Below are 27,477 nucleotides of genomic sequence, written 5' to 3' on the forward strand. Positions count from 1 at the left end.
CCAGACAGCAGCAATCCCAGGGCTGTGGAGCCACAGTCCCAGTCATGGCCTTGCTCACTATGTGTGTGTGGTGACACTGCCCCAGGGGTGGTTGGCAGCAAGCTTGGGCTGTGGCCAGGACACCGTGGTACTGATGCTCAAGTCCGGCGGGTAGAGAGAGCCGGTAATTCCCAACCTCCAACCACATACAGGGAAGCCACAAAGATGTTCCATTACAGGAAGAAAACAAGACACTAAGAACAGTGGCAATAAATTAAAACACAGGAAGATGTTATCTAAGTAAACAGCTCACTGTAGGAGGTCCCTGTTGTGTTTAGAGCTTGGGACTAAAACTAAATACAGGTATTTACTGAGAAACTGAAAGATCGCCACCTACAACCTTTAAGGTGGAATCATACAGATTGTATGGCATGCTGTCTGCTTAAATGAGGTATCTTTTGTTCCCAACCAAAGCCATTGTAGCCTAACTGTCTAAACTCTACATGTCAAAAACTATGAATACTTATTGATAAGATGGGGGGAGGAGCTATCCCAGCTTTTACAGCACAAAGGCCAACTGCCAGCAATTCACCTGAGTAAACACTGACCAAGATTAAGTAGTGTCCCCCACTGTTAAACAGCCTGCACTTTTTAACACTATCTGAGTGTTTTCTTTCCCATGACCTGAAAACAGACTATCACTACTCAGGATCTGGAGGAATCTTAAATCAAATAGGCAACAAACACAATATGCTCTCAAAGCTGTAGGAGCTTCAGTTAATCTGGTGGGGTGTGTGGTTTCAAAACGAGATGGAGTTGCTAAGGGGAGTTGCTAAGCTTTGATTTCAACACTAGGTGCATTTCATTTCCACGGAATGACTAGATTTCTAACTGCACACCTATCAGCGCTGGATCTCAAGGCGACGCAGCCTCTACTTACTTGTATTTTAAGAGCAGCCACTGAATTAACCAGAGTCCTACAAGGATCATGCCGTTAATTTCGCAAATAGAAAAGGCCCACTGCACCCGGTTAAAATGGTCAAAAAATGTGTCCGGTAGTGGAGGCTGCACCTCCTTAGGAGGTACTCGTTCATGGACGACCGAGATCATCACTGTAGTGAGAACAAAACAGGAAAGTGCATAAAGAAAGGCCAGAAAAGTTTTGCCCCACTCCATGGGGTACTGGGAGCGCTCCGGCTCTGGCATGGGGATCTTTATCATCTCTTTCCTATACCCGTTTGGCATTCCGTTAGGTTTAATCTTGATGCTGAAGCTGCCATCAGGGTTGGGAATGTCAACGCCAACGCTGAGGTGCCCGTTGGCGTGGCCATTCTTGTGTGCTTCCATATGGTGCTCCATCTTGAGGGTCTCTATCATATCTAAGAGCCGCTGCCCATTGTCAGACGAGACGCGGCACAGTGGGGGTTTTTTGAAATCCTCTTGGGTTAGGTTGATCAAGTCCTGGCCTGTGAAATGCTCTAGAGGTTCACAGTATTCTGGCATAGCCTTCTCCAGCAGCCACTCTGCCACCTTCTTGGGTGACCAATAAACCACCTCCTTCATGGTATTGGCAGACAACAGTCAGTACCCCCAGCTTGCTCTCAGACGTCAGCAGTCACTGTTCATACAGGGCAGGACACCATCCCTCCTTGGCTGGTTCATCTTGTTGGGTCTCATGAACAGAGACTCATTTGGCAAGATGGTCAGGGCAGTTTTAAAACACTTCATGTAACGGTGTCCAGACATTAATTCGCCTCATTTCTGAACAGGATTCTTCCTTCTGTGGAAGCAAAAGAGAAGATCAGGACCATGGGAATTTCCAGATCAGTTCCTTCAAAATGCAAAAAGGCTCAATGTACATAATGAAAACAGAAGGGCATCCCTGGTAAACTCTGTCAAGTGTGTTAGTTTTAAGCTCTACCCATCCCCTGCTTATCAGTCTTCTGTGACAGATCATTAAATTGGATCTGAACATGTGTAAGGTCAGGGGGCAGCGGTGGATGGTTCTCTAGAGTACTTAAGAAAAACCCAACAGACGCTGGACACTGCTCAGCAGAGATCATTGATTTTCTTTGTACCTAACACACTTCTGTGACATAATGTGGGAGAATCTGTCAAATTTATTTAATCCAGCAATCTCTCTGGCGAGGAATGTTGGAAATGTGCACAGTATGTGACAATTTAAGAATCACAGAAGGAAATCACAGAAATGCTAGTCCAGCTGGGCGTGGTGGCGCATGCCTTTTATCCCAGCACTCAAGAGGCAAAGAAAGACAGGTGGATCTCTGTGAGTTTGGGGCTAGCCTGGTCTACAAAGTAAGTCCAAGACAGCCAGGGCTACACAGAGAAACTCAGTCTTGAGAAACAACAACAAAAAAATCATATGGTCCAATAATTTACAATACTTTCTCCCTCTCCCAGCAATCTCTCTCTCTCAGGGTTAGGCAAACATGCATGAAGCCTAATATGGGAGAGAGTATCACCGTGGACGACTGTGTTGACACATAGACAGAGCCCAGCGCCAAGGATACAGTCCCTCGACATTTCCGTAGATTCAGTAGGTTTGACCCACCTCTCACTTATAATAGAGGACAAGTTCTATAAAAGTCAAAGGACTTCCCCATAGCTGAGTGTATAGATAAGATCTAAGCCCGATGTATGTGTTCCTTACAATACTTAACTGGTGGTGTAATGACAATCAAAGGCCTATGTGCTAGGGAAGACTCAAAAGCAGGATCCACCTATGCACACATACAGAACAGATACAACCATAATCCTCGACTAACCTACAGAACAGCAGAAAGCCGGTGGGAAGACAAACAGGCTAAGTGATTATACCTAGTGATTCTGAGTGTATTCCGGGTCTTCTGCCACTGTCTTTTTAAATAAGCACATACTACTTTCATAACAATCACTAAAAATATTAGGAGCCAGGTGCAATGACACACAGCTGTAATCCCAGCACTCAGGGAGGCAAAGGTAAGCACATCTCTGTGAGTTCAAGGCCAGCCTGGTTTACAAAGTGAGTCCAGGACAGCCAAGGCTACACAGAGAAACCCTGTCTCAAAATCAAACAAAACCAAAACCCAGCAGAAGACCCAACTTTGTATCAAAACAACAGAGCTATGAAGCATGGCTTTGGTCCCAGCACCTCCCCTGCTTGACTCATTGTTTGGGCTTTGCCTTATTCGTCTTTAAAATGGTCATAGTAACAATAAAACATTCCCTTCCTAGGACAGTTGTCAATGATTAAGTCTGTATATGAAAGCAGACAAAACACCAGAGCTCTGAAAGCAGTAACTTTCAAAGGGGCTTGCTGATGCTCATATCTTTCTTATCCCTTTTCAGATTATCAATCATATTCAACAGTCTGTTCTTTTTATCTCACTCTACCAGTTAGGTTTTCTCTGAGATGGTTATTGTGCTAACCACAGAAAGCTTTCTGCAGACCTAAAAGTTTACGAGCTGGAAATTACTAGCGACATCGCTTCTCTAAGAATGTTTTCATGGGACAGTATCTGGCAAAGTGGCTTCGGCTTTAGGAGGACCCTTCTCCAGCCAAGCACACTCAGTGCATACTGTCATCCTTCAGTGTGTACACACTAGGATGTTAAACACCTGAGGCACTCCCAGGTAGAGAAACTGCCTATAGGACTTCTCACACGGAGTTCCTTAAGCTGTCCTCCTCCCTCCCCAAGCCCCTTTGGCCCCTTTTCTTTCCAACTCGTCTTACACCGAAGCCCCAATTTGATTCTAGAATGAGGTAGGACAGCATTTCCCATTGCTAACAGCACCAACAGCATTACCCACCCTAAGAACAGAATCCAGTCGCTCCCAAGTGCTCTGGGTGCTGTACATCTTCCCTGCCCTGCTCTCTCCTACTTAGCATCTACAGACTCCCAGAAGCAGCTGCGAGCCTTGCAAAGGCAGCACCTTCTACCGACTTCATGTCCCCAGGGCTTAATACCCACTCAAACAATAACTGGCCAATACCACCACACATAGCCCTACCAGTGTGCAGACTATTTAATGGGAAATAAACCCAACAATGTCACTAATATTGAAAACTCTTTAAAACTATGTAACAGTCAAGAAAAATATGAGCAGAAAGAAAGAAAGTCAACCCGACTGACTGCACACTCTTAGCCACTGCTGCCGAGGAACCCCAAATGCGGTGGGCACGGCTTAGGGTGCTGAAGGCGTGCATACCAAACTTGAGTCTTTGCACAAGGTTGTGTAGGACATGAGGTCTGTCTCCCTGGCACAAGACCCAAGGTCTCCCCTTAAACACTCATCAAATCTAGGATAACTACCAGTGAAACCCTGAACACATCTGTAAGAGAATGGTAAAGGAAAAAAAAAAAGGTCTGTATTTCATGTTCAGGTCCAAGGGAAAAGGACTAGGTTTCCCCCAAGCTCCTCATCTTCCATCCCGTGCCCAGCACAGGAAGTGTGCCGCTACCCTCCAGATCACTGATTACACCAAGGCCAAGACTTCTATCACTTCTCTCCGATGCAGAAGTAGACAAACCACCTCTTTACTGAGACAACGAACTTCAAACAGAGATAAATCAGATTGTGGGAGACGATTTAATGCAGAGCAGTGGTTCTCAGCCTTTCTAATGCTGCAACCCCTTAATACAGTTCAGTTGTGGTGACCCCCAAGCATAAAATTATTTTCCTTGCTACTTTGTAACTGTAATTTTGCTACTGCTAAGAGTTATAATGTAAACATCTGATCTGCAGATGGTCAGGCGAACCCCTGTGAATACACTGGTCAAACCCCAAAGGAGTCTCTGTTCAGGAACCACTGACATCTTTCTAGCATGGCAAGCATTGTCTAAAGAGAGGAACAAGAGTTTTGCAAAGTCAAGTCCATCAGGCCATTTCGGATAGCCAGGCGAATGCTCAAACATAGGCTACAAGGCAGGCCAACATTTTCTATACTGTAGCCAATGAGGACCACAAGAGCAGAATTCCCTCTTGAGCACAGACCCTGCACTTCCTCTGACTTGTAATCCCATCTTCTCCTTAAAAATTAGTGCTGAGTCTTCCTGAGGTCTTCCATGTCCACAGGCTTTCCACATCCTCACTAACATCTGTGACACAGAACAGAATCTAACCATCCAATGTGTTTGTGTGGGAGGCCACTCAGATGGTGTTCTGTAGCATAAATATGTCAGGCAGCCTTATTGAAATCCTTTGCTGGTTCCTAGGCTATTCGACTAAATTACAAGCCTAATAACTACCTCACCCACCTCCACACAGGCTACAACCACTATGAGAATTCAGTCACCATATAGAAATAAAAGCCACCGGTTTCTCCATTAAGCATCTTATTCTTTAAATTTCATCCTACCTTCTTTTCTGATGCCCAGCTGGGCCCACAGCAGCACTTTGTAAATGTTTATGGAAGTTGTCACTTTTGGGCAACATTCTTAATGATCCATCTCTCTAACAGAGAGCTAGACACTTTTCCAATTTCATAAGGAAACAAACCTTTATTTTTTAAAAAGATTTATTTATACAGTATTCTGCCCACGTGTGTGCCTGCATGCCAGAAGAGGCCACCAGATCTCATTGTAGATGGTTGTGAGCCATCATGTGGTTGCTGGGAATTAAACTCATGACCTTGGAAGAACAGAGCGTGCTTTTAACCTCTGAGCTATCTCTCCAGCCTCAAACCTTTATTCTTAAGTAAATGTTTAGGCTTGAAAACAAGCACACTTGTGCTGTTTTCCTGCAGCTGGAGCTGAAATCAGGCAACTGGAAAAACTAACATCTGTGGAAGTGACCTACTAGACAGCTTTTCAGCAGCCACTGCTATCAGCTTTGTTCAGAGACTTCAGGGCTTGGCCGCAGATACAGAAGTGAACCGTTTCTATTCTGCGGAGTGGTGGTGGTAGTGGTGATGGTGCCTTACAATTACTTGAATCCAATCAGGAATTCTATAAAATCATTATCAGGAATTATAAAATCATCTTCATATTGATTCTGCAGGAAATCTGCCCAACAGAGTGAAGCAATTACACCAGAGTATAGGCAGTGGGGATTTCCCTATGGCATGCCAGGTATACAAGATATAGAGCAGTGACAAGCATGGAAAGGCACAGCAGCAGCAGGAAGAGACCAAGTCCCTGGGGCTGTGCCTCAACCAGGGCTCACCCACCCCTCAGTCTTGCGGGAAACAGCGGGCTGCCTCCAGGATGCTCACTTGCTTGCCACAGGCCCTTTTTGCATGCATGGCTCCTGGCAGATTTTAATTTGTTTAAAATTGTATACTTAGGGAAGACATGGCTTTACAGCTCAGGAGCTTTGGAGGGCACTCCTGCTGCCAGATAGTTAACAGCCTCAAAGGCTGGAGCCTGGAGGATGGTGTCCTGTAGCAGTGGCGGTGCTCTAGTAATTAAGGGCAGACCTGCAACACATGCTCACCGCCGGGTGGGAGCCCAGCAGGACTTTCTGTTTGGTCATAACCAAGTGAAAAATAATTATACGAAATTCAATTGGGCCCAGAGTCTTAAAATAGATATTTCCGTCTTTAATATTACAAAAACCCTTTCAAGTTTATGCCACACCACCATATAATGAATTTATAGTTAATTATGAATGCCAGATCTACAAGGAAGAAAAATAAGCTAAGGCAATCATTCTGGAGATGCAAAAATGATTCAACCAGGCAAAACCATAAAATAAATTATTGAGGACTATTTGCTTATACGTCTTCAAATGAAATTATTATCTGGCTTTGTCACCTAGAATAGTGTCTAGAAATGAAACAGTGTTGGCCTTAACAAAAACCTACCACCAGAATTAAGTGGGACACAGGGTTTTTTAAATGGCAGCATTATAATAGCAATCCCAGTACTTGGGAGTCTAAGGCAGGAAGGTGGTGAGCCCAGGACCAGCCTGGGCTACATAGCAAGATCTTGTCTCAAAAACCTATTACAACAGTACAACATATCCCTGAAAAGACTAGAATTAGGAATTGATTACAAAATAAAATACAAATCAATATTTCATATCACTTTACTATGAAACAAACTGACATTTTACAGATGCTTCAAATTTAGATAAGTGTTTCCAAATCTACTAGAACTTTCCATAAATGTCAACAATAACTTAATTGACCTATTCAGTGAAAGAAATGTTTAATTCCCCATTAACTCCCATTGGATATCTACTGACTGCTTTTTCCAAAGCAACTGTAACAGGTTGTACACTTTCTTATTTAGTACTTGAAAAATTATTTTAAATAAGGAAAATTTATAAAATTATATATGAAAGGTTAGGTTAGAGTAATAATATAGAGTTAAAGAGCTACATGTTTCTACAGTATGAAAAGAAGATTCCTTTAGATGCTGTAACCTTTACCCTGGCCTTTTTTTTTCAATTGCTGTTACATATAGTGCTCACAATTCCACAATCTAGCTTTGGTTCACAAATAAAAGCATCCCTTATGAAAGCAGTTTCTTCAGCTAAGTGTATGCTGACCTACTTTGTGGAGCTTCGAGGAGGGCGTACTTTATAAAATGTACATCTCTGCCTTCTGGTCTACCCAGACTGCTAAGTCTTTGGCTCTAAGACTTTGGCTCTGAGTTCTGCATTTGGTGACATCTTCCAGTCTCCAACTTGGCCTTGCTCATTTGAATCGTATTTAATGCTTAGATTCCTAACTCTCTGCGGAGTGCTCTTTCTCAGTGGCTGCCCTACAGTTTATGATCTCCCTTTTTAACTCTCCACTTCCACAAATGCTTGAACTATACAGGCCACAATGTATGACCAGAAAATGACTTTTGGTTGACAAAATTAATAGGATATAATGACAAGAAAGCAGTCATGTGAGCTGTGTCCTATATACCACGGTTCAGTCTATTTCAAAGAACCACATTACCCGCAAAGTCCACTCCAGCCCAGACACTTCATGGCATGGTGTTTCTATAAAACTTCTGTAATCAGAGATTCCAAGGCATCATTTATTACAGAAAAAAAGGAAATACATTAAAAAATGCATTAAACAATAGATGACTAAATTCCCACTAAAGATTGTACCACATTTCTGTATTTACAGTTATATTTACAGTTTCATGAATACCAGCTATACAACAGAATATCAATTTTGTTAATATGTAAGATGATAAATATCAAGACATTATCTGTTAACTTCCTGTTGTCTTCAGATAACAGAAATGATTAAAATAATGTTCTGCTTTCTTCCTCCAAGTATTTTAATATCTCTCTGATAAGCACATTTTACTTTTGTCTGGAAGAGAAAAAACTTTTTTTTGTTCTTCTAAGTATATTTTTTGAAATATGAAAGCTTCATTCTAAAGCTGAAAACATACTTCCTACACTAGCTTTCTTTAGAAATATGAAATAGGCTAGATGACATAACTAGAATCTATAAACAGAACCCCAAATCCTTCATATTAAAACAAAATAATAGTGAGAAGTGAGCCAATCCACCAACAAAGATAAAACTAACTCCAAACCTACAAGCACAACAAAACTCCAGATTCAGAGAGTACCCACTGTCCCAGAGTGAAAACAACAAACCAGGAGAATCACTGCCTACATCCGATTTCCCTCAGTATCTATCTGTCCACTCAGGCAGCTACAAGATGGAAAGGACCACTTGAAAAACCTCTGGTTGGTATGATGAGGGAAACTTTGCATGGCTTTATGAAAACTCATTATAGTTTTTCTTGGGATTTGATCCTTATAACTCACTTATCAAAAATTGAAGAGAATCTATTCTCACTCAACTATCAGCTGGCTCTGCCCAGAGCCAGCAGGGTTCCTGTACTGTTTGCCCATCATCACTCTGTCATTCTTGGATCTGGACTCACTCTAGTGGCACTAACAATGCCAGAGCATATGCAATGTTTCAAATTCCAGCAGCTCTCACAGGAGCAGATGTGCACACCACCATACCTTACTCTGTGCCTTTCTACTCTTCCTTTTGAAAGTTAGAGCTCAAATATCTATACACTACACTTCATTAACTCGAATATAAAGGCATGTGCAGCTATGAATATGTCATAAAAGTAAACTGAGGCTGTGGAAAAAGCCCAATTGGCTTAGATTGTTTTTTAAAACCCAAGGGAACTGGGACTATAGCGGTAGTGTACTCCCAGTGGCAGAGTGCTTGCCTGGTATGTGTGAGATCACAAGTTCAATTCCCAGAACTATAGCAAACAAGCAAAACCAAAAAGCTTCTTCCAACATAGTGTTCTAAGAGAAAAATCTGGATATAGCTCACATAAACAGGCTTCCAAGTAAGAAGCATCAGGGAGGAAAGGCGTGGGAAGCCAGAAGACTCGCAAGAGGCAGTGAACGGCTGCTAGAGGGAGGCTCTTGGCAGCCATGCCCTTGGTGGACTTTTCTCACACTGCAGCTGTGTTTGAGTGGTCCCTGCTGCTGAAGTAAACTCCTGTAAACACCTAAACCCCATTAGTAACTCCAATAAAAACCCATTGCTTCACCAAGTTGGACTCTGCCACCATCATTACTTGAGGCTGCCATTGCTTCCTTTTATGGGGTGAGCAGACTTTGTGTGAGTGAGTGTGTGTGCCTTTTATATTCTGCAGAAAAGTTTCTCACATAACACTGCTCAAGAAAATACAAAAAGGGGAAAAAGTAGTATCTTCTTTAAACTGTAGAAATAATCACAGAAATCACAAAAAAAAAAAAAAAAAAAAGAAAGAAAGAAAGAAAGAAAAGAAAAAAAAGAAAAGAAAAGAAAAAGAAAGAAAAGAAAACCCAGCACTTGGGAGGCAGAGGCAGGCAGATCTGTGAATTTGAGGCAAACTTTGTCTACATATGAGTTCCAGGACAGCCAGAGCTACATAGTTAGATCTTGTCTTGAAAACAAAACAAAACAAAAACAAAAAGCAAAACAAAACAAAAAAACTGAAACAGGAGGTATACAATTTGCCAAACTAAAAGGGTTCACCAAGCATTCCAAAATAGTAGCTGAAAATACTTCTATTATTATTTCACTAATTATCTTAAGGAAAAAGAGAGAGCAATGAAAAAACAGACAAACATTCCGTCCTGCTTTTCAATGAGGCTGTGCTGTGTCTCTTCCACATCACTCCAGTTACCACATTCTGTCCCGTCTTGGACTCTTCCCATACCAGAACCAGAACATTCACACTCACTCTGCTACTGACATCTAAAAGCAGAATTGTGTGTCTCCATTCTATTACCATATTTATCAGACCCACAAAAGTAGGGGCCAAATCAGGTTGTGCCTTATGGTCCGATTACTGCTTTCACTATTTATCTTGTTTTAGTGCTCTAAAAACGGGGTGCGTCTTATGGTCGGAAAAATACGGTTCTCCTTGTAATAGGCAGCGGTGCCCCTTTAATGCTGCATAAGCAATGAGAACAATAATATCAGTAATGTGCATATATCTTACGTACACTGAGCACTTCCTCTGGGTACCCTAAAGTGATTTCAAATTTATCTCTCTGTTCTCTCACACAGTATCAAAATGTCCTTTAAGATTACATATTTTAGTTTATAAATTGTCTTTCTTCAAGAATGATTTTTTTGTCAAATATATTGTTTTGACTCTGAAGCATTGCTGTTAATGATCTATGAACTATGGAAAGCTGGTGCCATATGACCAGCGTATTTGCTACAAACTGTAAAAGCAGCTGTCTTAAAGTGTGCTTGCCCTTTTTCAGTTGAGGGCTACCTCATTTGAACTGTGATGCAGGAAGGCCTAGAACCATTTCCTATTTACTATAAAATACGTTATATCCTATGTATGCAACATTTCTCTGCTCTACTGAAGAACAGAAAACACCCACTGGTTGGTTAGCTGAAAGGCTCCCATTTCACCAAGGAAAATGTACCGTGCCAAGCTTACCTCGACCCACTGAAGCAGACAAAGAACCTCACTAAAGAACATGACTCTGGGGAATGACACCTGGGTTAAAATTAGCAACAACTCACAGGCCCAGATAGAAGAAATCAAGTTCAGGTGCCTCTCCCAAAATACATTTCAAATGCTTCTTTGATAGCTAGTTAAGCTCACTATTTTCTGACCAAAGAACATTCAAGGAGACCTTCTGAATGAGCAGCTTTCCGGTGAACGCTGTGGGCTCTTGTGACCACAGAAGCACCGTGTCCAGGTTGCCACTGTATTCACTCAGCTCTCCCCTCTTTTCTTTCTGGTGGCAAAACAGGATTGAGGACTTCAAGGAAGGCAAGAGCAGATCTCTCCCTTTGCACACCTACATGCACATTAGATTTGGGTCTTTTCCAGGCAGCAAATGTGCTAACTCCTAAAAATAAGCAACATTCATTCATCAACTTCTCTCCAATTATCTGTGACTCCTTGGTTTTAAGATCTGGTAACCACGCCATCTATGGCCCATTTTTCTGAACTACTTTTCAACTAACAGTAGTTTTTAAAGCAAGCAAACAAACATAAAACTCAGTTGAGAGCTTTACCCATGATGCAAAGCAGCACCACAGCACAGAATCAGGTTGCCAAGAGACTGCCAACATGGCTCTGCCTTTGAGCTAAGGTGTGAACCACCAGGTGGCAGCACAGCAGTAATGAGATGACAGGCTGCCCCGACAGCCACCAGGTTCTAAAGGACACTGGAAAGTGTCCCTCAAGAGGAGGCCAACCAGGCAATGAAACTGCAAAAACTACAGCCTCTGTTTTCTGGGCCACCAATTAACACTCTCTTCCCAGTCCCCTTATGGCTTTAATGTATGTACATATTGTTAGCAATATGGCTATCTTTATCTATCCGAGTTATCATCCAGTCTCACAAGACCATTTCTAAGACTCCAAGGAAGTACAGAAAGCCTATATAACAGAGATCACCACTCACTAGAGATTAGCCCCAAGAGCATCACTGGAAATGCATCCTTGTCTTACATAAAAATTTAATAAGCATTATCTCAATGCAATAAAATGAGAACCTTAATCAACAGTGATTACTGAGTTACAATTAAATTATAAACATATAAGCTATTGAAAAAAAGCAAACTAAAATAATTTTTTAAATAGATGAGAACTGAAGAAGCATGACTAGGCTGTCCTCAGGAAGAGCTGCATGTCCATCAGTACAGTCTTACACGGACAGAACTAAAGGTCAAAGTAAGTATAAGTGTTTTCTCATGTCCACAAGTGTTTAAAGTCTCTACCAGTAACACAGATGGTACAATTGTATAAATCACAGCTTTAAACCTACAGACAAAATACTCCAAAAATAAAAAGATAAGCAACATATTATAGGACAAAATGTTTTTTTAATGATATAGATCACAAATACGAATTATTGTTTAGAATCTGATAAGGAATTTAAATAAACAGGGACTACAAATCTTCCAGTCATATATACATATATAAAACACATATCTAATATGAGGCTGCACCCCCTTCACTCACCAAGGTTTAGGCAACACTACACTTCACCAGAGTTTCGGCTCTGGCCTCCATGTTGCACTTGTGCAAAGCCATCCCCTTCAAGCCCTGACTATGACTCCCATCTTAAAATCCTGTTCTTAAGATACAGTACACACTATATGGTGACACGTCACATAAGCCCTTTCTGCCTTAGGGTGGTAGAGTCCCCACATCTATGCTGTAAGTTTCCAGTTATTGCTTCAGAGTTGTGTGCAGAACGTAATCACACCAATTCTTGCATTTAATTCTGTTTTAGCAGGTGCCTTAGTCACTGTTCTACTGCTGTGAGGAGACACCACGACCAAGGCAGTTCTTATGAAAGAATGCATTTAATTGGTGGCTTGCTTACAGTTTCAGAGGTTTGGTTCAGTATCATGCATGTTGGCATGCATGCAGGAGCTTAGGACACAGGAGAGAGCTTCATCCTGATCTGGAGGCAAAGGGGGACACCGGGCTTGACATGGATTATTGAACCCTCAAAGCCCATCCCCAATAATGCACTTTCTCCAACAATGCCACACCCCCTAATCTTTTCACATAGTGTCATTCCTGATGAGTAAGCATTCAACTACGAGCCTATGGGGACCAATCTTATTCAGACCACCACAGTAGGAAAAGGGTAAACAGCTCTGAGTACTCCTGGTTTCCATTTAATGCTTGCTTACTCCTTTAAAAACGCATTATATTTCTTTATTGTTTTGTGTGTAGGCACATGCATGCCATGGGTATGTGTGGAGATCAAAGTACAACTTACAGGAGTCAGTTATTTTCTTCTACCACAAGGTTCCTAGGTATTAAACTCAGTCACATCAGGCTTGGTGGGCAGGCATCTTGACCCACTGGACCAGCCTGGCTCAAAAATTTATTTATTTCTTCTTCCTTTTCCTCACCACTCCTTTTTCCCCCCCCTCTTCTTTTTAAATGAGAGAGGATCTCAGTAGCCCAGGCTGGCGTCAGACTCCTACGCAGCCTGGAAGGACTCTGAACTGTTTGGCCAGCTGCCTCTCCCACTTGACTGAGGGTTTTACAGGCTTTGCCACCATTTGGTGGTGGTGGTGGTGGCAGCGGGTGGTTGGTTGGTTTAGTAATGCAGACTGAAGCATGGTTTTGTGTTTGCTGGGCAGTTTACTAACAGAGTCAAGCCCTTCCCCATAGAAAACAGCCCTGCCTTCTAAAATTCACAGCAGGGATTAACCATCCCACTGCTATCCTAAAGGAAAGGGCTCAGAGGAGTCCCTGAGCTTTCATTCTTTGTACGAGAAAATGCAAAAACTGAAAACACAAAAATTTATAGATTATCCCAACATCGATGGACTAAAAACAGAACATTTGCAGTTTATCTATCTGTATGCATACTCATCTTTTACAGAAAATATGAAGCCCCCACTTTACTCACTGTTGTCTAAATCCTCTCTGGCAGTGCTATGTAATCAGATTTTAAGGGCTGGGGATACAGGTCAGTGGCTGAGCACTGGCCTGACATTTGCAAGGCCTTCAGTTTAATCTTCAGTAATGGAAAAAAGAAAGAAAGGAAGGAGGGAGGGCACTGCACCATGTAGAGGAAGGTGGGATTTAGCACTAAAGACAGCAAACAACTGCTTTTCAAATGATGCTGGGAACCACTTTCGTACCATAAAACATGAACAGCAGTCCTGGGGGTACTTATTACAAACCATGTGTCCCTTACAGGGCAGAGAAACCATGCCATATGCCTAACACAAGAGTCGCAGGTCCTCAGATGGTTCTGGATTTAGAGAGCTCAGTAACTATCAGAGAGAAATCCTATCCATTCAAGGGACTTGATCAGCATTCAGGGAAGAGATTACCACGGGGCCAGGGGCACATCCATTACACTAAGACACAGCTCCAATATATCTACTTATAACTGTATTGAGCTTGTCTCTTCCTGAGAGCCGGCATCAAGGGAACTAAGGACTGAACCTGTGAAAACCAAATCATGAATCAGAGTAAAACCAAACATTTATTAAGCACCTAGTGTGTACAAAATGCTGTTGCCGGCGTTCTGTGAGCTCCAGGGATACAAATACCATAGTTTTTGTCTAATTAGATTAAAATGGCCAAATCAAATGCTTGCTCTTTTAAAAACCTTCTGCATGTCTCCTTAATCTTAGTAAAATTCGATTCCACCTGCCTTCTTCCCCGGCAGAACTTCTCTGTTGTGTATATGCCCAATATCTCACAGACCCTTGTGCCAGTTGAGAGAACACACCCACCAGCTTTTGCTTCAGATATAATCGCCGCAACATTCCTACAGTGAGGTCCTCCCACTGGCACCTTGACCCCTTAAGGTCATTTCTGAGTTCGAGTCCTGTGGGTTGTACCCATTACAGGTTAAGCTGAAGCTGTCTGTTGTACTCAGTGCCCCTGCGCTGGTCCCTGCTACCCACTTACCCACATCTCTCCGCCTTCATCGAGCCCTGATGTGTGCTCTTCTGCTCACGCCTACCTCAGCAGTTCTCAGGTGTGTTCTATCTCAGGCTCCTATTCAGGGCCTTTGCACTAGAGGCACCCCTGCGACTATCCCTCCCCAGACATCTTTAGAATTCAGTTCGCTACCTTGCCTCAATGTTTTGGTTCAAATACCTTTTGCATCAACCGAACATCCTTGACCATAATTTTTATTCCACTTCTGTTTCCTAGTTTTATTTACTTAATTTTTTTTTTGTAGCCTGAGGTTTAGGGTTTAGAGGTGTGTGTGTGTGTGTGTGTGTGTGTGTGTGTGTGTGTGTGTGTGTGAGAGAGAGAGAGAGAGAGACACAGAGACAGAGACAGACAGAGACAGACAGAGAGAGACAGACAGAGAGAGAGGAGAGAGACAGAGAGAGAGAGAGAGAGAGAGAGAGAGAGAGAGAGAGACAGAGACAGAGAGACAGAGAGAGAGAGAGAGAGAGAGATCTGTGTTTAAAGACTGGGATAACAGAATTTGAAGAACGCGGGACCAGAGGCAACTAGAAGGCCTATCACTTGTGATCCAAATAATACTAAAACCCTAGTCTGGCATGGTGGCCCATATGGACAGTCTCAGGGGTTGTGAAGGCTGAAGGGGGTGGGGGGACTGCTTCAGCTCATGATCCTGAGATCATCCTGGGTCAGCACAGAAAGATCATAGCTCAAAGAGAAGGGGAAAGAATAATCATAAAGGCACTAGGGAGGAAACAAGCTTCAAGTAAGCTATTCTGTAGCATGGCCCATGTTTCTTTCAAGACAGAGTGGAGTCAGGAGCAAGCACTGGGCCCCACTATGTCACAGCAGGGAAAGAGGTTGAGTGGGAGGACAAAAGGCAGGCCCTAGCTTGTCCAGATTAACTCTCTGAGGCCACAAGGAAGCATACACCTCTGTACAGCAGAGAGCATAGGGTATGGAGCCCCCATCGACATCAGGGTGGTACCCCAAAAGCTTTGGGCATTGGTGAGTAAGAGTCTCAGACTTCCAGGTTACAGAGATGCAGCCTGTACTTGGTGAAAGCAGATGTTTGTCTCAGGCTTTCATTTCTCCCATCCAAAGGAAGTATTTACGAGGCAGACTCCAAGAAATACAAAATCAATGGTTCTGAGGTGAAGTCACCTTACATGACTACATGCTACAGGCCCCACCTCCTTGAGCATGCACCTTACAGAACACAGGGAAGATGGACTACCCTAAAATGTGTATAAGGCCATAGCAGAAATGCAGGGTATTGTCTTACAGTTGCCTGAGGCAAAACTTAATGAGTCTTGGTCTTGTTGGTTGTTGTTGTTGTTTTGTTTTTCAAGATAGGGCTTCTCTGAGTAGCCCCGGCTGTCCTAGAACTCTCTATGTATAACAGGCTGGGCTCAAACTCAGAGATCTGCCTGCCTCTGCCTCCTGAGTGCTGGGATTACAAGCATGCACCACTGTACCAAATGGCTGCTCTATTTTTAGGAGAGGATTTTCCTCAAGTAGAGCATCCTCTATGTGGTCCAGCAACAGAAGGGACACCTTTGTCATGTAACTCCAAACATGTTAATGAATGCACAGTGTCTTGCAGACAGCAACATGTCACAGGGTTCATTTTAAGATGTAGTTCCTTAAATTGAGGAGCAGATTCACTAATCTACTTTTTATCCTATCATCTCTACATATTTCTATATTCTCCCTTCTTTCTTTTCGACCTCTATTCTCCAAACCTAAGAAGGAAAGATAAAGAAAAGGAGACATATCCCTGAGTGCAACCTTGTTTTCCCTCTAAATAAGACCAATAATAACTTATAACCAAACTCCCAATGAACATAAACATCCATCACCCAAGAAAGCAAACAAAAACCTGCCTAATCTCCCTTAGGGGAAATGGGGCATTGTTCTTGTGAGGTTTCTTCTGTCTGATTTGGGATGAATAATACCTTTTTAGGGGTCCAAATAAAATTGGAGAAAGTGGTTAAACAAGCTAGGAATAGCATTTGTGGGCCAGTTTCTAAATGTTGAGAAATTCCAGGCTTAATTAGAGTCCTCATCCTAGTGCCTTAATTGTTACTCACAAGGTTATTTTTAATTCACTGGTAGAGAATTTTGTATATAGATGCAAAATAAGTTTAATTTTAGATAGTGTGGTATAAAATTCAAGTGTAAGATTATTCTTCACACACATTATATTTCTACTCTAATATGTGGCACTGTACCCACACAACTCAATTATAATACAAGGTTTACTTCTGATACTTTGAAAGTGCTAGTGCAGGCTGTTAGGATAAGTAAGTTATACAAGTTGCTAGTTGATCAAATCATTGTCATATCAATTACTAGTTTATTTTTATCACAAGAATATATATCCTAGGTATAACAGATAGATATGATTCTATAAAAATATAAGGTAAACATAGATAAGATCTTCAAAAACCTCAGAGACATACAGAATATGACATTTAAAGATGTTTTTATTATTTCAAAGATACATTTACAATTAGACAGGTTAACTCCTGGCAACACTTAGACTACTTCAAAGAGCATCAAAGAACTTCCTTATGAAGATAGCTTCAAATGTGGCAAAGAAGCCACTGGGCAAAATGTCCTCATTTCTACCATAGAGAGAATTCTGCCTAAAAAAGACAAAGCTTGGATACAGGCAGAGTCGATGGCTAAACTCTGCCATCACAGTGTAAGCAAGTCGTTAATAGTTCCTATCTCACAAATATGTCAGATATATTGGGCCAGAAGGCTGAAGACGATGCTCCAACATTATAGAGACTTTTAGGTGACTGTTCAGGCAGCAAACTGTCTCTGTCATCTTCTCGTTTGGAAAGCTGCTAACCTGCACTCCCTGTATGCTCAGATAATTAATTGTATTCCTTCTCAAGTCTCTGCGATGGTGTTGAAGACCAGAGAGTTTCGTTTTTAAATTAAGCTTAGTTGTTTATGGGTTAAGATGTTTTTAGGTCCAGTTAGGTGTTTTAAGTTGGTAATGATGAGATATGACAGATATTGATCTACATTCAGAATTTTGGACTCCAAGATAGCAAAGATGTTTTCTTCAAGGCTTCCAAATACAAATAACCAAAACACTATGAATGTAACATACATAACTCCTGATTGTTTCATGGTTCTTCTTGCTGTAGGTAGTTTATTGTATATATGTGTAATAACATAAATGTGTATGTAAAATGTTTAATAAAAAATTGAAAAAAGATATAGCTCCCTATCACAGATAAGTGGACATATATACTTACATTTATATATGTACACATGTCCAGAAACATAGAGATTCTATGTAGGAAGAGGGGTACATAACAGGAGAGAACACAGAACTCTACTTTTTTACACATGATTTATATGTCACAACCACATAGGAGGAAAAGAGCAAGAGGGAAAAACAGAACAAGAATTCAAGTCCAGAGTGATCTGTCTCTTTAAATGTAAGTGGCCACCGGGTACAGTGCCAAGGCTGCCATGGACTTACCACAGCCTGTCTTCTTGGAATTCCTTGTCTTCCTGGAAACCTACACTGCTAAGGCACTGACTCAACCCTGTTAATATCAGCAGTCTTGGCCCGGCATCAAGGAAGATGGTGAGCAAATGCCTTCCCCCAAGACCACAGCAGGCACTGTCCTGAGCCCTGAGGCTTTCCTAAGTGTCAACACCCCAGTGCTCCTCAAAAAGACACAGCAGCTAAGACCTACCACAGCCCACAGACATACCTTTCTGGGCCTGTCCCAGATATGGAGACTAAGGAAGAAGGAGGAAGAAGGAAAAAGAAAAGAAGGAGAGGAAGGAGGAGGAGGAAGAGGCCGACAACCACAACAACAACAACCCTCCCTTGCTGGCTGTGGTGGCACACATCTTTAATAATGCCAGGGAGGCAGAGGCAAGCAGATGTGTGCTAACCTGGTCTACAGAGTGAGTTCTAGAACAGTTGGGACCACAAAGTGGAAACCTTTTCATGAAAAAACAAAGCACAAACAACAACAACAACAACAAAATCCTCTCCTAATGTCATAAACGTAGTTAACTAAGACTCAGCCATCAGTTGACATGGCCTGCCTGATCTGTAGCAGGTCCTTAAAAACCCACGCTAGAAAGAGGCCTGATTTCTTAGTCCGCCTGTGTTTCTGAGGTTCCTCTAAAGTCATGAGACTCAGTGTAGAAACCTTCATGTTGTCACCTACTTACCGCATGTCCCCAACTAGACACTATCAGAGCCTGAACTGGCCTGAGGCATGAATTGCTCAGAGACCATTCATAACCCAGTGCCCATACATACATGAATGGGCCACCTCCGTTCAATGCTGAGATTTACTTATTAACGCTCCTATTTAGTATAAGCCTCGTTCATGGTGGTGAGCGTACTGGTTCTTCGAATTTAAATGAATATACCCAGAGACAAATATTTAACTGAGAATTTAAGAATGAGACATTGTGTGGATGGCTCAGTTGGTCACGTGCTTGCCACACAGGCAGAAGGAGTTTGAACCCTCAGCACTGGGGGGGTGGGACTTGGCCAATGGTGCTGACTATTCCCAGTGCTGTGCATAAGTTTCAAGTTTAGTCACAGACTGTCTCACAAACAGGGTGGAGAGAGGTTACAAGAAACAGTCGACAACTGACTTCTGGCTTCTATATACAGACACACGGCACACACACAACTAAAACACTAAAACTCGGTTTTGCGGTGTAGGAGCTACCAACTGAGAACACTGTTTGTAAGACCACTCTGGGGGAAAATGTTCCGAATGCGAGAAAGCACTGCAGGTGCTGCTGGGAGCTTCTTGCAAAAATAAAAACCACCCAGTCTCTCCTTCTTCAGTGACAGTGGGCAGAAAACAAAGAAGTAACAGTGATGGTGACTTTTTGTGTTTCTTCCATTACTGTTTTCAGTTTACTTCAGGTTAAATTGCTTTTGGCATTAAGGACCCATTTTCCCTCATTTTCTGAACAGTTTTCAGTTTGAGATGATGAATGGTTTACATACAAATGGAAATTCACTCCCCTTGCTATGCTATGCATGGGCTGTGGCCTCCATGGGCTCCTGTGTTTAAACACCTGGTCCCCACTGTGCCACCTTTTAGACACCAGTGCCTGTAGGGGAAGCAGCTATTGGTGAGGTAATTCTTCTGTGTCACATCCTAGTCTGGGGTCCCCCTTCCTCTTTTGTTGTCTCTGTCAGGTATTCTGTTAGAGAAGTGAGAAAACAGTTACTGCTAAATTGCACATGCTAAAAAAAAAAATGCTGCAATCTGGGGTTGGGCGACTTAACTCCATGGGAGACACTTGGGTAGAAAGCACAAGGCCTTGGGTTTGGCCTGCAGCCAAGCGGAGGCTAGGCTAGAGGGGTGAGGTAAAAAGTTTTATTTCACCGCTAAAGAAAAGTGTTTTCTTTGTAAAATGAACTATAGCCAGCAAATGAGCCAAGCAAAAAGAAAACAATCCCTCCATGGTAGGCCAGGGCAGGCTCTGTGGTGACGCACATAGCTCACCAAGGGGTGATTGCCTGCTTCGCCCATGGCCTTGCCTACTATTTCCCTTACTGCGATCAGAGGGTGATGGAGTCGAGAACCAGGTGGTTCAGGGAAGAAGGAAATTCCTAGTTGGTTGGGCTTAGCATCCCTCTGTTGTGTGATCAAGAAGATAGTAGTACTTTAGGCGTCACCCTCCAGTTCCCCCATCCCTACATTCCCCCTGCTTACCCCATCTCTTTTTACGCCCCAGCTTCCCCGCGCTATAGCCGAAGACAAAAGGAGAAGGTAATTTGTTTTTTCCTTTTCCTTTTTGAAAAACTTTCCTGATTCAACAAAAGTTGAAATGACAAGATAAAATCAGACAGCTGGATTGTATATGTACACTCACATACATTTTGGGATCATGTATGACTTCTGACCTGGAGGTTTCAGTTGGCACCAGCTGGTCTTGGGAAATAGTCTAGTTTTGGAACTGGAGTTTAACGCTCTTATATACAAGTTGCATTCGTGGGAAATGATTAGGGGTTAACACTGGCTGGGAGCTTGCTATGTCATCCAGGCTGACCTCAAACTCACAGAGACGCTCTAGCCTTTGCCTCCCAAGTACTAGGATTAAAGGGGCGCACCATCATCATGCCTGCACAATCCAGGCATGTAGAGGGGAGTAAAGGTTTGAGTCTATGCTCCACATTGCTAGTATCCCTGCTGACTTTATTCTGCATCTTTTCACAGCTCAAAATTTATTATAATAAATACGTTACTTTACACTCAAAAAAGGCTATAAAAATAGATGTCCTAAAGGTCGGTGCCCTCCCCCAATACAACTAATGACCCAAGTGCACATCATCTTCCTCTTCCCTCCAGAAAGCTCTGCACATATCTTGTATGATAGGTGCAAAGTGAGAGGAAGGGCCCAATGAGCTGACAAACTAAATTTAGCAAACAGATCTGAGTTACATTTCTCAAACACAACCCCTGAAGTAGTCTGGCTTTCCCAGGCTAAAGTGCATAGGCTTGTCACTCTGGGCTTCCTGAGCCACCCAGTTCTATCAAATGCTCCCAGGAATCACATTATTAAATGGAGTGCCCCAGCAAGCTATTACGCAACATCTTGGCAAACATCACTCTGTGTCTCTATGAAACACAGAATACCCGCAAATCAGAGTCAAAGGCCAACCTCCTCTCCTTTCCTTTCTTCCCTTTTCCTTTCTGTTCTTTTGTATTCTTTTCTGTGTGGGGGGCAGAGGATGGTGGGGTGGGTGGGAGGAGGAAGGACCCACTATGAAGCCCAGGCTGGATTTCAGTATGAGATTCCCCCGACCCTGACCTACCCTCACCACTCTCCCCCCAACCCCCCACCCACGCCCACCCCCATAAACTGTCTCAACCTCATAGGTTAGGATTAGAAGGATTCATCAATAGAATTAGAAGTATTTGCCATCAAGCCCTGCTTAAGGTCAAAATCTGGAAACGCAACTATTAACCACAGAAATCATCAATAAAGATACAAAGATTTACCATAAAAACATTTGTCCCAATAGACACTGAAGTTTTTTAATGTATTTTATAATACTGCTGAGTTATCTCAGCAAAGATTTTAGGTAATTGGGCTGCCCTGTTGAAGCCAAGAAGGCTCAATGAGTAAGGTAACTCTCTTTTACAAGTCCAATGCACAGAGATGCCAGAACTATCATTCCATTGCTTAGAGAGACAAAGGCAAAATACCTGCAACATATTTCTGTTGCAGTTCTACTTGTCAGGCTTTCACAATTTATATAGAATTTGCTTGTAACCTTCCAGCCTTTTTGGCCTAACATCTTAAACACACATGCCCTTCCTCAAGCCAACAATCCATTGAGAGAACAGGAGATGGCATCTTCCCGTGTGCTTTGAATTCAACTGTGTAATGGTGCCAACCAGAAGGGAAATCTGACTGGAATGTAAACATTATTTGAGGAAATAACAGTTTCTAACAACAAGGTTTTATTTTCCTAGGTAAAAGTATACCTGTTTTGTTTAAACTCCAAAGAGCAGTGTGTGCGTCACAGGACTGTCACAATTAGCTCAGCACAGTGTTCTCTGGATATTGCTCTATTTATATACACAAGATACTGAATACTTAGCAAACCACGTCTTAATATATTTATGCTTTCCTCTGGCTTCAAAGATACCATTTTTTTTTCCAATATAAAATAAAAACTATCTAATGGGCATGGAATTTGGCTCATTTTTATAACATGTTTATATTTAGACATGGGATGGCCTTAAAGGCATTAGTGGCCAACCTGGCACCACATGACTACTGAAATCCCTTTCCATTTATATCTTGAGGTGAGCTGTAAGGGGGTGGGGCTTTTGGGGGGGGTGATTATATCATCACGATACAGCCCTCACAGATGGGACTAATGTCCTTACAAAAACAAGACCCAGGAGTACCCTTGTCCCTTCTACCACAAAAGGGCCTGGTGCTAACAGCCTCAGAGGAAGACACTGCACTCACTGGCCACTGAGCTAGCCTTCAACTTCTTTTCTACCCCGAGGATGGTCAGACATTTTTGCTGTTTATGGTATTTTTTACACCAGACGCAATGGACTGGGACTCACCTTCCCCGGTGCCTACCATTTTGTAGGACCTCAGTTAAGCTGTCTCACAGTTGAGACTTTTGTTACCTCATCCTAAAAGTAAGTTACATGATCTCCCAGAGGAATTTCCATCATTTTCCACTGTCATTTAGGTTCTTAAAGTTGCAGGTACAATATAAGAAATTGAGGTCCACTCCTCATTAGCTTTGTGTCAACCTAAGAGAACTATGGTGCAATGACTAAAGCCAGGAACTGAAAGTTATAGTCTCAGCAACACAACCCATGTTCTTTCAATTTGACTAACTCCTCTATACTCCCCACCCTGTCCTCTTGAATAGTTAATTTTGTATCTCTTACTCTCTCTATGCAGGTTCCTCTTTCTTTCCTTGCGTCTAATAACCTGAGCAGGTCTTTAAAACAGTATTGTTCTGTAGAACCTCTCTCAGTTGGTCCCTCAAGTTTTCTCCTAAATCCACTAGGGACATGCACTCAGCCTAGAGAACCCAGAAATAGAATTTGTCCTGCCCAGTTAACCTACCACATGATACATGCTGGCCAACTGCCGTGTTCCTGGTCTATGACATTCATCTTGACCCCATGTAGAACTTTTTAACTGGAAGAATGATTTCTACATCTATGGTTATGGAAAAATCAGAGGTGAGATGAAAGATTTGGAATTAGGTAGTCTTGGGTCTAAAGACCTTTCTACCAATTCCTGCCACCAACAAGAATGTCTGTTTTATATTCTCCCATCCTCTTTTCTTCAGCGTCCTATAAAAACAATGCTAGGTGTGACTGTAAAGAGGAGGACGTATAAAACCATGGAAAGCCACCATGACTAGAATTTAATGCTGTTCTGTAACATCACATGTTACTATTACTTTTTAGGAAACTTTTATTTTCACAGATGATCCAAAATAAAGGAATGTTAGATGGAGTGGTATTCTTTGACCTGGAACTTTCTGCATGGGCTCATAATTTGAATGCATATTATCTAGCTATTGGGGGGAGGGGTGTCTAGAAAGTTCCAGAGTAGGGCCTACCTAGAAGAAGTAGGTCATTAGAGTGGGTATCTTTGGAGAGATAATAGCTATGTCTCCTGTCTTCTCCCCCACATCCATCATGTGATTAAGTAGCCTTCTGGCACAAGTCCCAGCCACCATGATCTTGTGGCTTCAGGGACTGACATGAGTGGGTAGGGCCCAGATGAGCTAGGTCGGACAGTCAAGAACCAGCATCACATCTCTCAGATTACCCTAGTTTTTTCTTTGACAAACAGCTGGATAATTAGAGCTTGGGAAACTTGAAGGCACATTAAGCATACGAGGCGGAAGCTGGACTTCTGCTCTCTGCCACAGACAGCGCTCCTCCCACTCTCAGGCTTCCCTGAGCCGCTCTAGACCCTTGTCAAGGGCTGTGAATTTCCCCAATATCAGACACAGCAAGCATAAAATACAGCACATTCCAATTTCCAAACAATGCAAAGCACATTCCAGGGAACAATGTCTAGGCAGGGGACAGAGAATTAAAGCAAGGCAGCCCACTTAGGTCCCGGCAGCTCCCGCTGCTTTCTAACTTACAAGGATGGTATTTTAACACTTTCCATTCTTGCACAGTTACTGTGAGACCCAAATAAGAAATATATAGAGACATCTTTTAAAAGTTGGAATACTGCATGGATCATCACTGTGGATAGTAAACTGATAAATAATGAACTTGTAAGATGAATAATTTTCTGGTAGATTGTGATGCTCTAAAAAGAAATCTCAGCAGTTGAGAGACTGCTGTGAGGTTGATGCTAGCTTGGGCTACACAGGAGAGTCAGGACCAGCCTAGAAAAACAAGGCTCTGTCTCAAAAACAAAACAAAAAACAATTAAATCAACCGAATAACAAGGAAATACAGCTTTCTTTCTATGAAGTTAGAAAACCAAAATGGATCTAGTGATGTCCATTTAGAACAGCAATTCTCAGCCTGTGGGTGGCAATCTCTCTGAGGGTCAAATGACCCCTTTCACAGGGTCACCTAAGACCACTGGAAAACACAAGATTCATAACAGTAGCAAAATTATAGTTACGAAGTATCAATGAAAATAATTTGATAGTTGGGGGTCAAAACAACATGAGGAACTGTATTAAAGGGTCACAGTATTAGGAAGGTTGAAAGCCACTGATGTAGTCTTATTATCTTAAGCCATGATTTCTTTATGAGCTTAAAAAATGATTTAAGCATATAATAACCATATAATAGGTACCTGCTTTCCACCTAACTCCATAAGGTGGGGAGGTCACACCCAGAGTCTATACTCACAAAGGTCTTCATCAGGAGACCAGTCTATCCTGAAGCAATCACAGGATAAGGGTGGCAGAAAGCACACTTTCTTAACATGACCAGCACATTTCAGAATTAAAGAAAAGGAAACATCAACAGATATAAGGTAAATAACTAAACAGGAAACACAGGAGTAAAGTGCGAGGGTGAGATGGCCTGTTATCTAAGATCTGTTTTGAACTACTGTCTCCTTCTTCAGACTGAGGAGGGACATTTAGGAGAGAAAGCAGGAGTCACAGAAAGTTGACGACAATACTGAATAATAAAGTTATCAGATTTATTTTACTGCCCTACATTTAAAAATTGCCATCATATCAGTTATTTCCACTCTTTTGTGATCTATTGGTCCCCTGCTATATCACAGAGCACTAAAATTCTTAAAGAATGATTTTAAACAGGAATATTGGAATTTTATCTGTCATATACTCATTTTGATTAAAAATAATAGATATAGCTTACCCAGTCACACAACCTTTGATCAAAGCGAGTCCCAACTCTGGAAGTATATCCACACTTCACCTCATCAGTGTTGCTCAGACCAACTTTCACACACATCCACTTCCTCAAACTAAAAAAACCAGCCAACCAAAAAAAACCCAAACCAAAACAAAACAAAAAGCCAACAAAAAAAGCCAAACAAGTCAGACAATAGTGAAAAGACCAAACTCAACATGCAAGAATGCCTTGTGTCATGCTGAAAATATAAAGCCACAAGGCACAAGTGCCATACACCATCTGACAAGCGAGTTCACACCAAGTCTTTAATTGGTGTTTTCTTACCCAATCTATACTTTTCTTCCTACTTCTTGTATAGTTCCAGGGCAGCCAGGAAATACCACAATGACGGATAAGGAGGCAGACCAGGAAGGAGACAGTATTTTTAGAAATTCCATTTCATTAGGTCACTGACCTGTCACCCAGTTGATCAGCAGGCTTGATCAAGGCTCTGAATTCTGAGGCCAATCAGCAGGGCTATCCGAGGCCATTGACCCTTTTACTGACATCTAGCCCTCAAAACCTCCAAAGATAGTCTCAGTAAACTATATGAGAGGGCTCAAGATGGCTCAAAGGATAAAGGCATGTGCCACCAAGCCCAGCAACCTGAGTTTGATCTCCAAGATCCCCAGGATAAAAGGAGAGAAATTGCCAGGTGATTGTAGCACAGACCTTTAATCCCAACACGTGGGAGGCAGATGCAGGCGGATCTCTGAGTTTGAGGTCAGCCTGGTCTATAGATCTGGTCTAGAGAGTTCCAGGGCAGCCTGGTCTATAGAGTCCCAGGACAACCTAGACTAGATTAGAGACCCTGTCTCGAAAAACCAAAAGCAAGAAGGAAAAAGGAAGAGACTGTCTTTCAAGTTGTCCTCTAACCATTTGCATGTGCATGCCTATACTCAGAAGCATGGTGTATAAACACATATACACACACAGCAATTTTGTTTTTTGTTTTGTTTTTGGGGGCGGGGGTTGATGTCAGTTTTTGAGAAAGGGTTTCTCTGTGTAACAGCCCTGGCTGTCTTGGACTCACTCTTGTAGACCAAGCTGGCTTCAAACTCACAGAGATCCACTAGCCTCTGTCTCAGCCTCCCAAATTCAGGGGTTACAGGTGTGCACCATTGTGCCTAGCCACACAGTAAGAAAAAGTATCTCTATGTTGGCACAAGCAACCAAGACTTTTCTGGTGAAATGCTAAAGGTCTAATGCCCAGATGAGGTCTCCTTTGATCTTCTTACATGGGACCCTGTGCTCAGCCCATCTGTGTGGAGTGAGATCCTCATTCCTCAAATGTTTGGAGAGACAGCCATCTCTAGATACTACAAAAGGACAGGGAAGTTGCATGTGACCCAAAGCTCTGCTGAAGGAGAAAATAGTTTCCAATCCCTTCTGACATCTTTTCCTCTTGGAGTAGTTAAGAGAAATCTGTTTTGCTTGAAACTAAGTGGTTCTCATCTCTTAGAAAAAGTGCATCTTGTGAGGTTCTTCATTTTGCTTTGGCCACCAAGAATCCCCCTACCATTTGGTGAGCCAAATCTAGTCAACACATTGTATGTAAAGACCCAATGTTGATGGCTGAAAGGGCTGAACCTCCAGCTCACCTTCATTTAGTAGCCCCATGGATTTCTACCTCAGGGGACTCAGATTCCAGGATGGCAATGTGTGATGGCATAAAGGATGGCTCCATGCTAAAACTCCATATGCATTCTGAACCATATGTTAAGGCA

At 42.3% G+C, this 27,477-nt stretch overlaps 1 protein-coding gene across 2 annotated transcripts in view; it reads right to left on the reverse strand.

Moving 5' to 3' along the window:
* Sgms1 (sphingomyelin synthase 1) overlaps positions 1-27,477 on the reverse strand; it is a 79,564-nt gene that overhangs the window by 31,440 nt on the left and 20,647 nt on the right. For both annotated transcript variants that reach the window (XM_051146340.1, XM_051146341.1), the window contains exon 2: positions 920-1,759. In XM_051146340.1, coding sequence (XP_051002297.1) covers positions 920-1,542 — 623 coding nt within the window. In that variant the 5' untranslated portion in view covers positions 1,543-1,759. The remainder of the gene's footprint in view (positions 1-919; positions 1,760-27,477) is intronic.

Source organism: Acomys russatus, chromosome 5 (genome assembly GCF_903995435.1).
Source record: "Acomys russatus chromosome 5, mAcoRus1.1, whole genome shotgun sequence".
Lineage (NCBI taxonomy): Eukaryota > Metazoa > Chordata > Mammalia > Rodentia > Muridae > Acomys > Acomys russatus.